At 45.3% G+C, this 19,687-nt stretch overlaps 1 protein-coding gene across 5 annotated transcripts in view; it reads right to left on the bottom strand.

The window, feature by feature from the left end:
- SPTBN1 (spectrin beta, non-erythrocytic 1) overlaps positions 1–19,687 on the bottom strand; it is a 199,342-nt gene that overhangs the window by 27,692 nt on the left and 151,963 nt on the right. For all 5 annotated transcript variants that reach the window (XM_078444476.2, XM_078444477.2, XM_078444478.2 and 2 more), the window contains 11 exons: positions 18,226–19,096; positions 17,989–18,126; positions 16,428–17,184; positions 15,382–15,584; positions 10,297–10,387; positions 4,946–5,092; positions 3,834–4,097; positions 2,242–2,466; positions 1,680–1,769; positions 1,231–1,512; positions 455–585 (listed from right to left, as the gene is read on the bottom strand). In XM_078444476.2, the coding sequence (XP_078300602.1) occupies positions 455–585; positions 1,231–1,512; positions 1,680–1,769; positions 2,242–2,466; positions 3,834–4,097; positions 4,946–5,092; positions 10,297–10,387; positions 15,382–15,584; positions 16,428–17,184; positions 17,989–18,126; positions 18,226–19,096 (3,199 nt within the window). The remainder of the gene's footprint in view (positions 1–454; positions 586–1,230; positions 1,513–1,679; positions 1,770–2,241; positions 2,467–3,833; positions 4,098–4,945; positions 5,093–10,296; positions 10,388–15,381; positions 15,585–16,427; positions 17,185–17,988; positions 18,127–18,225; positions 19,097–19,687) is intronic.

The raw sequence follows: 19,687 nt of genomic DNA on the forward strand, positions 1-19,687 counted from the left end.
TGCTTGAAGGACTTGACATGCAAGAGTGAGGAAGCGGTATCATCCTGCTCTTTGTGGGAGCTCAATTATTTTACAGATCTGTGCATTCTTGTTCACTGCTCCTGCTCAAACTCATCATCATTTTCCTAAACTGGATGACTTTCAACCCAAGGGTAGGTTTTGATAACTTGTATCTATGCAAATCAATTTGTAGTTTTGCCTCATGGCACCAATAATTTTTCAAGAGGGCCTAGGCTCACAAGAGATATTTAAACCACAAGAACAATTTCCTAATGTAATAGTTCACCCTTCCCATTCAGCACAGACCTGTTGGGTCTATTTTAAAAATGCTTCCCAAAGACCTACATCACCAGTTACTCAATGCTGTCATCCATTTCCTTTGGCATTGGGACAGAATAAGAGACCCTCCCTGGGAGGAACCAATAGGCCAGTCTCTTGATAAAACAGTACTCACCTTTCCGGATGGCTGTCAGCCACCAGGGCCCGGCTGGTCTTAGAGAGCTGATGCACAGTCTCTGCATAGTCCTCCACGGCTTGTTCCAGAATCTGGTGCTTCTTCAACATGGAGACGGCGCTCTGCTCATCCTGCAAAGATGGGGTCACAACCACAGTCGCCCCCTCTGACTGACACCACCTTAAGGCAAGACCAGCTGACGGCATCATGGGTGGAAGGAAGAATCATCAGAAAGAACAAAACCATAAGGAGCATCAATATGAACTGGACTGTATGCACGTGGGAGGCCTCTGTGAAAGACGAACACTAGGATCATACAGAATGAGTGAGACCCCTCTGAGGTACAGGGTAAAGCCCAGGAAACCAAGTGTATCCTGGCTGGCTGAGACTCCTCACAGTCTAACACCTGTGTAGATGACTGCATCTTGGAACTCTAAAAACTTTCAAATTGTCTCAAAAGCATCTTGTAAAGTTTAGGTAATTCTATTAATTAAAGAGAGGAAAAAGGACTCTAGCAAATATCTATTAAAAAAAAAAAAAGAAGGAAAAAACGAGAAGAGAAACTCAGTCTTAATGACATGTCAGGACTCACACAAGAAGATTCTGTGTCAAGGAGAAATAGCCAGATTCCAGCCACCTTAATGCATGTGGTGCCCTCCCACCTGTGACACTTGAAGGCAACAATGAAATGTTTCACAAAGACACAGCCACCGGCAGAAAACAAGCTCGGGGTCTGAGTTGGAGGCTCTTAGGGCAAAGCTGGAAACGTCGCTCACCTTGGCCTTCTCCTCAGACATCATGTACAGCTCTTGCTCGCTCATCCACGCCTCAGCCTCAGCAGCATCGAAGTAGTACTGCTGGGCCCTGTGAGCCTCCTCAAGCCGCCTGTGGCGCTTCTCGGTCTCCTCAATGAGGAGACCCCATAGCTCCTTGAGGTCAGCGAGCCTCCGTCGAATGGCTTCGGCGTTGAGGCTGCTGCTGTCGGTGACAATGTTTTGGCTCCTCTCAAAGATGTCATCAATGCGAGGCTGGTGCCCCTGGATTTCTTTCTGGAGGGTCTGTGGGAACGGGGAACACACAAAAAAGGCTTGCTGAGACGCAATGGCAGGCTGTTTCATGAGGGCCAAGGGGAAATAGTGAACCTTCAAAGCTCTCACACATTCTCTGCTCTGTAATTTGGAGCAATTATTTATCAGACTGAGCTAGCCCAAGCAGAAATGCTTACCTGATTTTTCTTTATTAACAGCTGCACAGTCTGGAGGTTGTGGCCATGATCTGTGGAAGTTGCCAAAGGCATCCTCTCTCCAACCCACAACTGGAAAAAATTACAAATTTAGGTGGTCAGGACCACTCAAAAAGAACAAATACTTGATGCAAACAAAAGTGCAATAGAAGATTAGCAGGGAGGCCAGCTTGAGAGAGAAGGCGTATTCGATCCCACTGGGAAGGGCTGCCCGAGGAGCCTGCCCTTCTTGCCCAGTACAAGGTGAGGGCTAGTCTTTCAAAGCTTACTTCATCCTCGCTGCTGGATCCCCTCGAGTCCTCACCCTTAATTTATTTTTAAAACTACTATTCTAGGGGCAGTAAAAGCCTAGAACATCTTTAGAATGTCAAAGAGAACAGTAGAGTTGCATTTTGTATGAATATATAAAAGCATGGGCTTTCACAGCCCAACTCACCAATGCAGCCCAAAGTCAGTCTAACAAAGAAGCAAGAATGTCCTAATTAAGGCAGGACAGGTAAGGAAGTTTATGGAAAAGCCCCTTGCATAGTGATGGTCTACTTACAATCTCATCCTCCACATCCCTGTTGAACTGATGGATCTCTTTAGAGGCCAGCAGATTATGCTTTCTTTCATTCAAGGGCTCCAGCAGTTCCATGAACTTGGTCTGCACAGTGAGGCGCTTGCTGTCCACCTCGTCAGTGCTCTTCCCCTCCTGACTCAGGGCCTGGGCCTGGCTCTGGAGCTCCTCGATCTCCTTTTTCCGCACCTCCATCTGGTTCTCCAGCATCTGAGAACAGAAAACAGACCAACTGTCACACCGGAGACAAGGGAAAACACACACAGTCCACAGTCCTATAAAATGTTTGTTTTGAGGACTGGCCAAAATGGAAGACTGACTATTAATTTATATAATGGAGAGCCCAAGAAAGGATTCTTAACATCTATGAAACAATCATTAATCCCTTCCCAGGATTTTTAAACTCAGGAACAACACTCGAGTTTATCCAGGAATTCAGAAGGCAAATGACAAGAGAAACAAGAATTAATTATGGGGAAAGGACAGTCTTCATCTGCTTGTTCAGATGCCATAACGATGCTGGAAACCCGTTTAACCATCAGGAAAAGGTAATGGAACTTAAGGTTCCAGTTCTTTTAGGCAAAAGGAATAGCTAATGTCATCATCATCTCTCAATTTCTTCAATCAGGAGGCTGATTATTCTTTTTCTTAAATACTGGATCAGCAGGTGAAAACATACTAACTGCTTATCTACATGAGGAGAATGAGCCAAAGTGAAAGCAGAGGAGTCTCAGTCAGGGAACGACACACTGGGAATACCATACGCTAACGGTTGAGAAACAGGGGGGTCCCCTCTGGGAACAAATGGGCTCCTTTCTTAGGTAAGGAAGTAAACAGCCATGAGTAAAAACTACCTGTAGCAAAACTCCTTAATGCATAATAGTGTAGCCAAATAACTGCATCAGTTAGCAAAGGGAAGGGTGGGGATCACTCTGAAGAAACAGGCTTCAGCACTCGGCAAAGACACTTCCACATTGACTGGTTCAAAGCAGAACCGTTGGGCTGGGGACTCGGCTGCACAAGCCAAAGCTAGCCAGGGAAGCCACTGGAAGCTTCTGCCACCAACCTGCTTTTCCTCAACCTCACTGAAGCTGTTTTCTTGCCAGTGTGAAGTAAATTCATTCGCCTTTAGAATGCTCTACCATGACGTCCAAAAAACAAGTACATAAATAAAATTTATGACCCAAAAAGTACCCTGACCAACTCAGATAACTGATACATACCCACTAGATGTTATACAGCAAAGTATGTGAAAAGGATTTCCCTGTGTAAACCTCAGAACTGAATGAAATGCATATTTACTCAACTATTAAATGGTGATACTATCCGTCAACTAAGATGATGACAATAAAAAGAAAAGCACTGCCATGCACAGACACCCAGTATTTCTACTAATATGTATCTTTCCAGTTGATTCTGGAAATGTCCCATGATGCTGTCAAGACAAACACTACGCTGGGTTAAAACCCCTCACAGAGAAGGCAGGTGGTTGAGAACACAGTGGTGAGTTAGGGCTATAAGGACGATGGCAATGAAACAGAAAGAGGCCTGAGTATGTGGCTGCCTCGCCCACTTGCCTGTTGCTTTTTAAGCAGGATGTTGACGCTGGTAAGGTCTTTGCCATAGTCATCAGACTGAATCTGACTCTCCAGGCCGTGCAGCCATTTGTCCAGATCTGCACAGCTCTGGGTGAAAAGTTCAGCCTTGTTTGCATCAAAGAGCCGCTGGGCCTTGGTCTGGGTGGTGGACTCGAGGACTTCCCACATGTTATGTAAACCAGTGAGTTTTTCCTTCACCACAGCTTCCGTCTCAGGCTTTTCTGAAATGAGCTGCATTCCTTCCTGGAAAACATCAATAAATACAGTTTGCTAGAGAACAAAGGGCAATGTGAGAAACAACCCTACGATATTTAATCTGTGATTCACCTATTCATTCACATAAGGTTATGGCTTAATAAAATGGACAAGGGCCTAGTCTATGTACACTACACGGCTTTCCAAAGAGTGCAGCAAGAAGTGACTGTTGCATGATGAAATACTTTCAACAGGGGCAACGGGAAAATGCTAATGACTTATGACTTCCACTGCACTTGGCTCCCGAAGATGGTAACACATCACTTTAACCATTAAGAATCTGAAACAATATAAAAAGTCTGAGGAAAAGAAGGAAGGGTGGGGAACTTCACCTTCATGTTCAGTTATGCTGCAGAGAATCTCCCTGTGCCAAGATGATACGTACTAAGTTACCATAGTGCCTGGTCACACAAGAAAAATCGAGGAAACTGAAAATACGTAATATTTCTAAATTCTGTGTAAATCATCAGTCTCTGTCACAGTCCAGGACACATGCTGTGATCAAGAAGGTGGGACTCTGCCCAGGAGGCTCACAGCCCATCATCTGCAGCAGGTGAGAAACAAATCGAACAACTAGTACTCACTAAAAGACAAATCAAGCATTTTGAACCACAACTGGTTGGGTTTCTGCTGTTCTCCCTTCTAGCAGGTTAAAGCTGGCATTTGGTTTAGTGGGAGAGGCCCTGCTTCTGGCAGGGTAACTTCTGTATGGGATCAGATGGGACTTAAAAATGCAGGAGAATGTGCTGAAGAGAAGAGCTCATTTCCCACCTGGTTCATTTTCTTGCCATGGCCACACCACCCAAATGGGAGTCTCATCCAACATTTTAACTCACCTTCTCAATTTTGTCAAGCCATTCTTTGTTGGATGCAAGTTCTGCCATAAATGCTTGATGTTTTAACCATTTACTATGCAGATTTCTGGCTTCATCGTAAGACATGTCCTGGGCAGTAAGCATCTTTTCATTGATCCAAAGAGATAACTAGGAAAAACAAAAATCAGAAAAATGTCAGAGATTGTAATCACAGACATCAGCCTTTTTTCTGCCTGGAAAGAGTTGTGTTATGTTGTACTACACATACTGCATGTTTCCATGTCAACTGACAACCAAATATTTACTTTACAACTCTGATCCGTCATGACAGGTTATCTCCATTGTACGGGAGATGTACCTGAGCCTTGCTCCAAAGTATCTAATGTTAAATCCATAGGTACAAAAAGCTCTCTGAGCCAGCCTTCGAAGGGTTTGGCACGCACAACCAGCCTTTCCCCTAAAGGCTTGTGTTTAAAATTCTGCCCTAACCAGTCCAAGTCACTTCTTTTTCTTCCAAATACTTGTGCCAGCTATACCATGTTAATCGTGATTAACTGTCTTTTACTTTATTCGGTAACCTTTTTATCCTTTTAGTTCTTTCTATTACATATTAAAAAGACCAAACACAAAACCCCACTCTTTGATCCCTCCCCTCCCTTCACAGCGTATCTATGGGAATGCCAAAAAGCATAAATAACTTGCTCACTGTAGGAGCAAGGCAACAATGATGCCCTCTTAAAGTTTCCTTCAAGTTTGAGTCACCTTCACCTTTTTTTCTATAGCGTCTATTTCTCTAAAGAGCCTTCCATTCAGACCGAGAACACTCCACAGGATTTGATTTTGAGACCCAACATGTCTACTTGGATCTGAACTCTGCAAAGCATCACAAAGCCTGCCAGCTGCTGACAGATCTAAGAAGGGAGTTCTCTCACGAGGCTTGGGGTGGGAGGCAGCCCAACGCGAGGCCCTGGACACACTTCTCTTGCTGGCTTTCATCCCAATTTGCTCGGCTCCTTACTGCCTGCCTGTAGTTGGCCATGCCAGGTCCTAATTCCTACCCCATACACAGCACTAACCCGGGAAGAGCTTTTTGTTTGCCCAAGAGAAATATACACAAAGGAATGTAGGATCAGGCCAGAATCAGAAGCAAAGGTCTTCAGAGACCATGTCCCTTCTCCTGTGTGACCATAAGAAGCCCACTTCTTACACCAGTCGCTGCCAAAACAAATTTGCACCCTCATGGTCCAATCTTCAAGGTTTAGAGATTTCTGTGCCAATCTCCAAGGCATAGAAAACCATAAGAACACTTACAGGATCAACATTTCTAAGACCATTCACTCACACTCGGGGCTATTGCTGGGAAAGGCTTCCCTGCAAATGTGTTTAAATAATAGCAAGTCTGTTCTTTAAAAACAATGTCAAGGAGGCTGACACAGGTCACAGGAGCACCCTTGGATCTGAAGGTGGGTGAACTCCCAGTCACCATCTCTACTTTCTCAGCATATTCACCCACTGTACAGAAGGGAGTGGAGGTAGAAAGCAAAAGGTAGTGAGATCTTAGTTGTTATTCTTTATTGAGGTGAAAAACCAGTAAATCTCAAAAAGCCCTTTGTAAGCTAGGACCACAGATTGGTTACATAACAGAGACAGTAAACTTCCTACTTTAAAAGAATTATCTATTTTCCAGTTACCTGAGTAGGCAAAACCTGAAATACTATGGTCATTCATTCGGTCCAAGGGGGAAAGAGGTTAAAAGGAAACCAAATGGTAAAACTTTCCCCGTGTTCCACATACACACAGATTATACACAATAGAAGGCATTTATCCAAAGTGCAAAGGACATTCACATATTTTCGCTATTCATAACCACCTACCCAGAGAGATTTAAAAAAAAAAAAAAAAGAGCTACATAAAAATCAGAGGCTTATAAACAAATCTGCTCTTTGCTGAACATCATCCTACAGATAAAGCATCATGCGATACAGCACAATGAAATGGATCTATGGAACTTGCTAGTTCATCAACCTTCATCAGCACTCTGGAATCAGAACTGCAGTTATTATTTGTGGGCATTTACAAAGGTCATTTAAGAATATACTCATTCTCTGCAGAAAAGAACACTGTGCAGATTGGAAAAGGATAGGAAAAATGCTTTGATCACTGAATCAAGCTTTTCAAAGCAAAGCAACGGAACTTGCTATCCCTGGTGCCACATGAGTCTAGCTTTACTGCCCTCTTAAAAAAACACATCAGTTTCTGAAAACAGGAGTTATGGTATGAGAGAATAAAACAGAAAAGCAGTAACTTCTAAATCATTTTCCAGGAATACACATCAAAATAATGCTACAAAAATTATGATGTTCTTTATATCCCCATCTACAACTGGGGATAGGGGAGCCCCTGCAATAAATTTCCCCATCTAGGCAGTGGTTAATGGGAGTGGCAACCAAGGCAGATCTCACAACTCCTGCCTGCTCCAGCCAAGGCACTACAAGGAAGGGACTACGACAGGGACAACTTGGATTCCCTAGACTTTGGACGATACCAGTAGCCAGCAATGGTATTAATTCTGACCTCTGGGTGCTAAGTTTCTAGAAGCATAGAAGGTAGATTTTCAAATGCAAAGCTAGTCCATACCCAAACTCCATTCTCAGAGATCCTGGCTTAAAACGTACGTATTTTAATGATGCTGAATGATACAGAGCTCACGGCCAAAGAAAACTACATACCAATGCTTTGCTTGCACTTCTACACCAGGGTTTTGGAGCCCCCAAACCTGCCCTAAATTCTGTCACTACACAGAAACTGTACATGCTGATGTGGGAGGGATTGCACCCCCCACCCCCAGCATCTATGGTTATACTAACTTTTTATTATTTATTTTTAGAGAGAAAGAGAGCGCAAAGGGGAGGAGAGGGGGGTACAGTGAGACAGAATCTTAAGCAAGCTCTATGCTTAGCTCAGAGCCCAATGTAGGGCTCAATCCCACAAACCTGGGATCATGACCTGAATCGAAATTGAGTCAGATGATCAACCAACTGAGCCACCCAGACACCCCTAGATGTACTTTTTTTTAAACGTTTATTTATTTTGAGAGAGAGAGAGAGAGAGAGAGAGTGAGAGAAAGTGAGTGTGGATGAGAGCGTGCATGTGAGTGGGGAAGAGGCAAAGAGAGGGAGACAGAAAATCCCAAGCAGGCTCCCTGCTGTCAGCACACAGCCCAATGAGAGGCTCAATATCATGAACCATCATGACCTGAGCCAAAATCAAGAGTTGGACACCTAACCTACCAAGCCACCCAAGCGCCCTGAGATGTAGTAACTTAATGAGGCTAGAAAGAAAGGCTAAAACAGGAAGACTCAGCAGAGCAGTCACAAAGAGACCTGCACATCATTCCCAGGATGTAAGAACCCAGCCAAAACCTTTCTGCACATAGGGGAAATCCCAGTAGGACTGAGCCCTCGAGGCATGCCCAGCAGTCACTGGTGCATGTTAAGGAGTGAACTACTTGTAACCAAGGGTGCTAATTTAGAACAAGTGCTAACAAAGCTCTAATGACCTAGTAAGACCATTTCCTGTGATTCTACTGGGAAGGACTATTATTTTACCCACTTACTTTTCCCATGTTTCTACTTATGAATCCACACATGTGTAAATGGAAAATAGGGAAACTCCAAATGGATTTCTTTCAAGGGTTCCTCTCGTCTCCTCACCTCCTGCTCATTTTCCAGCATTCTTTTTCCCAAATTTAGCCTAGGTTTCACCATGCTGAGGTTCATAACTTTCATCTCATTAAACTTGCCTTTTAAGCAAGAGTATGGAATCCTACTGGCTCCCCGCTTCCCCCTATATGGGCTGAGGTTAAAATGAGTCATCGATGGTACTACAAGGGAAACATCAAGGGATAATACAGGGACCTCCAATGTGTGGAAGGCACAGCCCAGTCTATGGACATCTCCTGACCCCTCCAATGAGTAAGAGTCACTTGGTATTCACTATGGCACAACATGTGGCCCAATACAGCTAACTTCAGATCCCATTACTCTCCTCTACGTCCTGTCCGGGGACACAAATACCTCTTTAAATAAGCATCCTATCCAAATGGGTTATTAATGCTTGGGTGCCATTTGAAGAGGCATTCCTGTTTTCTGCTTGTCTGGCTCCAGGCAAATCCCCCAGAGACCTAGATTCATCAGAGTGGCACAGAAAACTGACAGACCCTAAGCTACATAGTTTAGGGGCTTTCCTTCTGAAGGTTTAGCTGCTGGAGCATATTGCAAGATTCAGAGTAAGACAGCAGCTGAATGGATATGAAGGATCGCTTCTGTCACACGCGATCTAAGCGACTGCTGTTAGGGCTGTATTACTTCTAACACACAGCCACGCATTTGCATGCAAGGTGTTGTGATGATTTCAGTCACATTCTTTGCACACGACCCGATCTCGTCCCCACACCCTCCGATACCCTTCCCCCAAGGCCCCTGCAGCTTCACTTGGATATTCTTCATCCCATTTCTGCCTCCGAGTGGATTTAACATAATAAACCAGAGAGAATAGAGTCTCACTGTTATTCTCCGGCAGAGAGAAAAAATGCAATGTGCTCCTGAACTCACGCATGTGAAGGCAGCCAGATGCTTTTCTCCAACTAGCTTGCAGAGAGACTGCATTTTTCTGGCTAACTTTAGCTTTCCAAGTTTGTTTGTGCACATATCAGGGGAGCATGAAATAGTATGAGAATCATCAGATTAATACCACATGTTAAAACTCAGAAGTTTGAAATCAGGAGTGCTGCTCTTGGCATGTTAGACATGTATTCAAGGAGCTTGAAAGATGGTTATTTCAAAGTCTTCAGTGAGTAAGAAACTCAGTCTGTATTTTTTAAATATTTGCTTTTTACCTAGATAGCCAGTTCCAGTACTCCTTAGTTCTTTCCTTCCATACCAGTAAGCATGTATTACTTTAAATAGTTAAAACACGGCAGTAAATGCATTTACAATACAGAATATCCTAGGGTGTCACTGCCTTCGACAACTGAAATGTTCTAGATCTGCACTGTCCAACGTGGCAGCTGCTAATCACAGTTGGCTAAGAGATGTGATAGAAGACAGAAGAGCTACACCTTGATATGTACAAAAGAAATAGCCCCATGTGCGGCTAGGGTCCACTGTCATGGACAGCCGAGTTCTGGACTATTCTAGATTAGAAGAATCTAGTTATTCTAAGTGGTAGCTTGCAGTCTGGAGAACTGATGAGAACTGTCACACTGCCCCAGCAGGAAACAATGAATTTCTGGGCCTTGATTAATTTTATAATTCAAGGGCTCTTCTGTTAAGTGCTCTGGATCTCCTCAGAAGCAAGGAAGGGAGGCATACCTCCTGACAATCTTGCAGGAATTTCTGAAGATCCCGGTTGTCCTTCAAACGCATCAGAAGCTCGCTGGCTGCCTCGCGATTCTTCCTATGTCTGTTTATAATAATAACAAAAATAACTTTTAAAAAAGGAGACAGAGAATCTTGAAATACTGATTTTACAACTCAATGTCTTTCCTGGGTTTCTATATATGACGACAGCAGTATGCCTGTACTGTTTTAATTATGTCAAAAAGGCAAGATAAACGAGAGAATTCAGCATCCTCCAAATGAGTAAGCCATGGTACGAGAGACCAAAATACTGTCCAAGCCACAAAACAGGCAGAAGAGGCTGTCAAATGAGCCATATAAATCCAGTGCTTCCTAATCTGGTGCTGGGGGAAAAATCTGGGCATGTACTGTGTACAAATCTCCATCTGGGGCACTGAAGGAAAATTTGAAACTTACCTTTAAGACACTGGACTAAGAAATTATAGACAACCATACAACCAGCTTTAAATTAATGTCTCCTAAATAAATATTCTGTCATCTTGAGAAAAACTCCCTCCAAATGACAATTAACCAAGAATGAAAATTTTGATACCTGTAAGATTTTTTATCTACTAAATCCCACTTTATTAACAGGTAAGGGTAACCAAGGTTTAATGCAGCTAAAGCACAAAATCTTAAGCAAAATTGGTAGGAGCTGCTGAACTTGGTGAACAGCAAGGGAAATGGTGTGCTCACTCCCCACCCTGAATGCCCACCCTTCGCACACACCGATGAGGCTCCAGAACTTAGCAGCAGACTTCCCTCATGTGCCCGGTGGCTTAGGCTCACCAGAGACGGTGAAGAACAGCCATGTGAGTACTGGGAGTGCCAGGAGAAGGATGGCCTTGACACAGTTCTGCGGCAACAGGGGAGAGCCACAGCACACCAAGAATCAAGCAGTGTCATTCTAATACGGCTTCCCTGATATTCCCGAGGAACCTAAGCCCGCCCAGCCAGCCAGCCAGTGAAGGACATTAACTGGGGGAGATGAGGACGCTGGGTTTCCATTCTGATTCTCAAAGTCATCTCCTGCTGCATTTGCCTGGGCAAGGTCTCTCTCGTTCGGCCCCCATGGAAGGAGGAGGAAGACCACGACCTGATTCTCTATGATGCCCAGAAAGAGCAGCTCAGGGAGCACTAGCTGCTGACTGACTTTCAAGAACCCTCTTTGGGAGCAAGAAAGATCATACAGCCACGCCGTGGGTCACACAAGCTCTCAGTGAGTGCTGGTGGAACAAGGAACCGTGGCAACACTGCCGCTACCACGTGCCTGGGGAATGGAAGGAAGGGCTCTCAGCTCCTACAGGCGCTGGTGACTACAGAACAACTGGAATGATATGAGCCGAAGTAATGCTGCCAGGTATATGCTAGTTACATAAAATGACTTTCTAATTTTTTATTTTTAGTTGAAAGGGGTTTTATAGCTTCAGAAACAGGGGTCTTAGTATGTTTAATCACTTACGTAAAGTGCAAAAATAGAAAAATACTTTTTAAGTAATGCTAAATGGAAAAGTGTATGCATGTTTAGTGGCACAATTAGAAAGCAGAAACTGAAATGGCAGGTGCTAGAGGTGAGATTCATGGCTGTAGCTTCTCTCCCAACATTTTTAACATTCTGTTGCTTTCATAACAAAAAAATAAAGGCCAAATCCTCTTAACTGCAGTGATATCCTTTCTCGGATACCAAAAATTAAAAAAAAAAAAAAAAAAATCATTTAAAGACTGTTAGTGTATTTGGGCTAAAGGAATTAGGTGTTTAAAAACGGGTAGGGAAGGAATGTCCAAAAAAAGTTTTTTAAGTTCCCAAACCTCAAATTTCAGGCACTATTTGTAGGGAGTTTTAAGAATATAAAGCCAATCCTTCAGGAGGAAGGTTAATTTGAGTTGGAGTCAGGCACAAAACCCAGGAGGTCCAGCCTTTACTCAGAGGCCTTGAATAAGGATCCTAGTCCTTTCCCCAGTGTCACACCCAAGTGCTCAGAAAGCAAGGAGGAACCAGAAACTGGCAGCTATAGCAGGACATGCATCCTTGAAGCTCAAGGCAATAGTGGAAATAAAAATAACTTCAAACACTGAGAAGACTCACCAGGACAGAAACAACCAGACAGAATCCTGAATGTATCTTACATATTCAAGTCACACACATAACAGCAGACTTCTGTCCGGCCAGTCTTTCTCTTCTAGTGGGACCAGGGAGAAGAGAAAAGCCAAATGGTGACTTAGGGCCCCGTGTCCAAATGACACAAATCTACGAGAGGACAGGATGATGGCTTTGGAGGGATATGCTTCTCATTGTAAAAAACAGTTACACGGGCAGTGGACATGGCTGCTGACTCAGAGAACCTTCGAGAGAAGTCAGTGTGGCTTCATTGCTCACCAGTGGTAACCAAAGGCGTTCAGAGAAGGCCTTTCAAGGCTGGATCATCAATTTAACTATAGGAAAGGACCATCTAAAACTTGGCCATAGTTTCCCATAGTCCTAAGGGTACTTTTTGTTTGGGGCAAGGTTAAATCTCTTGCTTTGTTTCCATCTCTCACCTCCTATCCCTATAATAGGACTCAGAAGCTCCTTCATCCTCTGAGGCGGATGCTGGGTCTAACTCTGGTTCTTATAAAAAGTAAAGAACCACAGGTGCCTGAGTACAACAGATGGGTAATATGTAAGCTTCTTTTCCCACTGAGATAGGGTCTGGCTTTATGAAGCTAGATCCCATTTCCTTGCTCACCCAGTACTGCAATGTGTCTGGAACTTCCTTGGAGCCAGGAAGCTCACCCAGTCACACCCCTGGGGCGGGCTTGGACAGCAGGCTACTTTCCACCCAGGCATGAGCACTTTAAAGGTCACTTGTACCCCACCCACATCTGTTAGGAGCCAGTGTCTTTGTTCTGGTACTTTTTCATTTCAACAAACTCAGTGGTAATCGACAAGATTTCCGGAACATAAGCACATTATAATGACTTTCGCATTTTATGAAAATAGCTTCACAACAGCATCAGAAAGTTTGTGGACAGGGGATGAGATCTGAAGATTTAGATATTTATACTTAGCTTGCACCCCCATAGCATCTGGAATTCCCATATTTGTGTATTTTGGTAACAGACAAGTATCCTCTGAGGTCAGTTTCTGATCTTGAGGCCTCTGGGGATATTAAAGTGAAACCAGAATTCATTTAACATCAGCTGAGGACAGCGTAGACCTCCTGAGGGCAGATCAATGGAAAGACCCTTCCCGCATCCATCTTTCTTATGTTTATGGACAGCATTTCCCATTTCTTGTGCTTTTTTTTTTTTAAGTAGGCTCCTTGCTCCATGTGGAGCCCAACAGAGGACTTGAACTCATGACCCTGAACTGAGCTCAAGAGTCAGATGCTTAACCAACTGAGCCACTCACATCCCTCCATTCATCCTCAAGACAGAAATCCTAAGAAGGCTTTGGAACCCCTGGAGCTCAGGTTCCAAATCAAGGGCAAAAGGAAGGTTAAACCACAACCAAGTGCTGCTGAAAAGTTCTGTCATACACAGGATTCTCCATTGACAACGTCACCTGCTTCCAACAACCCCTCACAGCTGCAGCACCAGGGGACATATAAATACATGCAGGAAACTACAAGGCGGCTGCACGTCTGCCTCGAAGCACGTGTCCCTAACGGCCAAGCCCGCCTTCAGGAAACCAGCTGTGTGCATCTGATACAGATGAACATGAGGTATTATATTTACAAAATAACTGGAGACTTAACATTAGGAAGAAAGGAAATTCTTTTTCTCTAAGTTAAGAATACCTGGCCTAATTTTTATTTTTCACACTCACTCAAGGGTTTGGTGGAGGGATTTTCCCCCCTTTTTTTGTAGCTACTTAAAAAGCAACAGACACAAAATTATAATTAATATATGTCATACCTTATTCAATAGTAGCACCCTCAGAATATATGGTTCAGGCTCTGAATCAGTGAAAGAGACAGACTGGAAGTGCTAAAGCCAAAAGCTGAATCGTCATGGGGAGGGAGTAATTTCCCCTTTCAACCTATATGATAAAACGTTAATCTGGCCCAGGGTCTCAGGAGATGCTCTTGGACATGGTAAGCAAGGAAACGCTCTCAGCAAGAAGTTCTTCCTTTTCACTGAACTTGAAAGTCAGAAAAGAAGCCTTGAGGAAGAACTTGCTTCTTGATGACATCGGTTTCACGATGAGCCCTTAAAAATCCAACCCAAACCGGGACCACGGAAGATTGACTGGAACAGAGGCTAGGCAGCAGATGGGCCAGACCAGAACCGGCCTGTGCTGGTACATCCAGATCTTGATCTGCCCTGACTTCGCACTTTAGTAACCACCAAGACAGGGTAAGAATTAAGTTACAAACAGAGCGCATTGGCCCTCAGTCAGGGAGAAAAACCTTACAGAACTCCAAATAAATGAGTAAACAAATAAAAATTAAAGAAGAGCATCCAATCTTGGAGATGTCTTGGCAGAAGAGGAAAGGGGCTTTTCTCTCATCAGAAAAAAAAAAATCCTATCAAGGCATTATCCAAGCCAATTTTCTGAGAAGGGCCTGATAACATTCCTTTGTGGCTGTGCCAGGTATGTAGGACAAGGAAACCTCGCCCTCCCTTGCTACTCCCTCCGAAAGGCTTCAGAGGAGTCCTGTGTGGATGAAGGTGAACATGGGCTTAGCTGGGGAAATGTGGCTCTCAGAGTCCCACCAGGTGACAGGCTATACATCAACTCTCCAAGGGCATGGCTCATATCCAACTGCTACTTGGCATCATGAGGGCTCTTACAACCCTTTGATTTAGTATTAGTTTGGCTTCTCACAGCTTCTTTTCTTTTGTGGACACCTGCACATGCTTGACCATAAGAACCACAGTGCCAGGTAGCCATGCAACTGCTCACTGATTTTCTGTGAGGTAGGGAGATTTTCTGATAGATTAAATTTTGCCAGCTGCCCATATTTCACTCACTGGGAAATTTATACCCACAGTCCCAAGGATGTCTGGCCAGTGATTCAGAGGCTAGAGAGTCCCAGGGTGCCAGACTCCCTCAGGAACCTCGGAACACTGTACCTGTCATCAATGGAGTCCACCTTCTCCTGGATGCGATCTGAGTTGATGTTTCCATCGCTCACCAGCCTCCGGCCTGTCTCCACGACAGCATTGATCTTCTCCTCATTGGCATCCATGGTGGTCATGAAGTCCTCTTGTTTTTTAATAGCTGCTTCAGCTCCTTCCAAGGTGGTAGGCATTTCAGTATGAGCCAAAACATATTCCTTTTTCAAAGAGAGAAAACCAAAATCACAGCAGGATGAAATATTATGAAATACAACTCATTTTCAGAATAATGAGAGCACTGTTTCCCATATCCTGGGTTTTTGTGTAACATACTTCATTACACTTGCTTCATTATTCTTAAATAAAATTATCTACTGAATCAGAAAAAAACAGAAGTTGGGAGGGGAAAATACCTAGTGGGATACCATAAGGAACTAAATTTCCTTAAGTGGTTCCATGTGCTAAATTTTTCTCTAAAGTGAGTGAGGACAGTAACCAAAGCTTTGTGCATCAGCCACCAGGGTCCTCTCATATGCTCATGAAGGCAATAGTGACATACTCTTCAAACGCTCTCTTAAAAAGAGAGATTAACAACCCTGATGTTGGCCACCATCTTCAGTTGTTTTCTTTCCTGAGTTTCTGACTCAAAGTCCCTCTTAGAGCAAGGGAGACAGAACCACTTACTCCTCCATGAAAAAAACAAAAAAACCAAAAAACTCAAGCAAACAAAAAAACCAATCAAACAAAAAAATCCCTCACCGCACCTTTCAAACTGTCAAACTGGATTGCTCTCTCACAGAATATCGCCAACTGACGTGATACCATGAGGACATACTATGAATGTAACAGACCCTCAGAAGCAGCTGAAACAGAAGAGGACTCTGCAGATGAGGTACTCCTGCAGGGACCTGCAGCTCCCATCCCCTACACTGTGATGGCTTTCAACACCTTAGAAGTCGGAGAAAAGAGCCTCTCAGATACCCTTCTGCCTCCACACAGGGATGCTTTGAAGCAGCAGCCTGCTCTACAAGGAAGGAAGCAAAGGCAGTGAAGAGAGGTACCTGGTTGTTAAGGAAGGCCTCGGCCTGCTTCGTGTCCCTAAGGAACTGCTGGTAGGCATGTGATTGGGACAGGAGATTCTGCCTGTTCTCCCACATTTTGTGCAGCTCGTTCCACCCGGTGTCCAGGGCCTGTAGCCGCTGCCGCAGAAACATGTACTGGGCGTCGGTCTGTCCCTGGGTGACCATCTCGCCCATGTCCCTCATCTTCTGGTAGTCCTCCTCGTAGTTGTCGATCTCGTTTTTGATGTTCTCATGCTGCGTGAGGAGCTTCTCCGCCTCAGTCAGGGTGTTGGGCATGTCTTCAGAGGCGATGGCCGTCTGGGTCCGGGAGAGCCAGGACTGGAAGTCGTCCAGGTCCCGCAGGAACTGCTGCAGCTTGCTGGCCTCTCCCAGGGAGGCCTCGCGGTTTTTCAGGGTTGTCTTCATCTCTTCCCACACGTCGCTGATCTCGGCCAGCCGAGACAGGATGGCCTGAGCCTGGTCGGGGTGCTCAGACTCGAGCTTCTCCGCCTCTTTCTGCAGGTCGCTCAGCTTTGCCTCGATGGCCACCAGGTCCCGCTCCATGCCGGTCAGCTTGCGCTGCAGGGCCATGACGCCGGCCAGGTCGTTGCCCAGGTCCTGGGTGGACTCGATGACCTTTGTCTTTTCTCGAATCCAGGATTTGGTTTCATTGCACTCAAGGTGGTAGTTCTGTATGCTCAGGGCAGAGAGAAGAGCGTCCTTCTTCCTGTCGACCAGCTCTCGGAACTGACTCCACCTGTGAGTGCAAGGCCATGGAGAGAGAGTCATATAGACAGGCTGACAGCCCACGGCTGGACAGTCACATTAACTGCAGTGGTCATTTCCTCTCTCAATCTCTTCTAGGAATACATATATGCTTTTTGGAAAATCATCTCACTCTGTATATGGATACCAAATATTATCAAAATAGCTCAGGGACACAATATAATCTGAAAAAACCAGTCATGAGAGGCACTTGTTCAAAGAGCTCCAATGGAGCTGTGACAGCAGCACATCTGTCCCCCAAAGAGTCAGTTACTTTTCTGTAACTGCATTTCTGCCATGTGCATTTTACTCACCTCTGAACTGCACCTAATGAACATTTTCCAAACCCAAAACCTGACAGCAACCTTCAGAGTCAAGGCCACCACAACCTACTCAAATGTGTTTATGCAACAGAAAGATGACAAGGGGACAAAGGTCTAACTTGATAATCAGGACTTTCACTGACCAATTAGGTCTAAAACATGCTAAAACCCTGTCCCAGAAAGATTAAGATTAAAAGGGACAGTAGAGGTGCCACCTTGACGCTGTGGCGCTCCACTCTGGGCACAGGCCTCACCTTAACATCCTGACTTCTGATGCTAGGGGCTAGGCTGCCTTGTATGACACCACCCCAAAAGATACTTCTTGCAAAACTAGGGGATGTTGTAAGGCACATGCCAATGGTGTGACCTCAGTGCCACAGTATCAGTGAACCTTTGTAGGAAATTCCTGACAGCAAGTCTCAGCAAGTGACCTTGCCCTCCCTGGCCCCACACACTGCTGGCTGCACGCTCACCTTGTGTTGAGTTTGTCCTGCTGGGCTTTGATCTCCTTCTCACTTGGGTGGCCACTGTGCATGAGCTGACGTGCAATCTGGTTCACCACTGCGACCCGGGAAGCCTGGTTGTTCATTTCAGGCTCAAGGCTCTCAAATCTGGAAAAGCAATTGAACAGGGTAGGTCACCCTCTTGGTCACAAGTGGTGATGGGGGGCGGGTGGTGGCCTCAGCACTGCTGGCAGCTCTCGCACTCACCTGTGCTGGATGACTTCCAGGTCCTCCAGTTTTTCTGGGATCTGCATGTTGTTGAGCCACTGCTCCTTCTCGTCGATCCAGAGCTCACAGGCATCAGCCTCACTGAACATCTTGTACAAGGCCAGGGTGTCCTGCAGTGCCTGCTTCCTCAGCCGCGTCAGCTCTGCCACCTCCTTGTACCGTTCCTCGATGCCTGACAGCCGGCCCCTCACATCTGGAGACTCGGCATGCTCCTGGGGGAGGGCGCTGGCCTGCTCGTGCAGCGTGTCGATGGTGGGCCTATAGTTGGCGATCTCCTCTGCCACGTCCTTGTGTTTCTTGACCAGAGACTGTGTGGAGTACTCGTCGTGGCCCACGTCATTGCTGGAGACAATCTTGAGGATGTCCAGCATCCACGCGTCAATGTCGTCGGCGTCTGCCTGGAATTGGTGTAGCAGCGAGGCCTCCTCCAGGCGCTTCTTCCGGATGGCCGAGAGCTGCTCCAGGTTGGCCCACTGCTCCCGGATGTAAAGGATCCGCTCTCGGATCTTCTCTGACCCAAAGTGCTCCTCTGCGATCATGTCTTCACCTTCTTTGATGGCCTGCTCGAAATGGCCACTGCGGCCGCTCATCTCATCCTCGAATGCCCGGTGCTTGCTGAGCAAGCGCATGACGCTGGTCAGGTCCTTCCCATAATCGTCGGAGGACAGGATCTTCTCCTTCTCTCGTATCCAGCCCTCCTCTTCTGCCATCTCCCAGAAGAACTTCCAGAGGCGACGGGACTCTTCCAGTCGAGCCCGGCGTTCGGCTGCCAGCTGGCAGAGTTCTTGGTAACAGAACTCCATGTGGGCCACGCGGTCTCGGATCACCTGAGGGTCACAGGGCTTGTAACCTGTTTAATGTCAAGGAAGGAATGTGGGAGTATGACAGTTTAGCAGAGGTCCCTGTTCGTTCGCAGGCAGTGAGCTATACCCATTTTCTCACCATGAGATTACCAGTTCCATTCTCACTGCAGAGCCAGATTATGAGGCAGGGGCAATGAGAAGTGTCATTTTTTGGCCCAAGTGCAAAGTCATTACTTATGAACCAAAAAAGGCACATAAATTATAAGAAAAAGGGCAACTACATTTAATTGTTTTGCAAATATAAGGAACACAACCAAATCCTTCCAAACATCCTCTCAACAAGGATATGTACAACCAGATGTGAAAAAGCCATGAGATGCTTAAACAGCCACACCAGGGTGTTGGTATGCATCAAGTGTGGTCTAGGTCAAGTCTGATTGCCAAATATCACCATTAAAAACCAAGGAGCACTTGGGTATTTAAGGAAAACACCTGTCCATTTCAGAAAAGCCAGACAGAGTTAAATAAAGTGTCCATTAGGCTACCCCACTGCATCTTGTGTACCCATGACGTGGTAGCAGACAAACCCACTGGGAACCTACAATAGCACAGAAGCTCCAAGAACCCTGCTGGCACAC

The sequence above is a fragment of the Panthera onca genome, chromosome A3 (assembly GCF_046562875.1).
Source record: "Panthera onca isolate mPanOnc1 chromosome A3, mPanOnc1 haplotype 2, whole genome shotgun sequence".
Lineage (NCBI taxonomy): Eukaryota > Metazoa > Chordata > Mammalia > Carnivora > Felidae > Panthera > Panthera onca.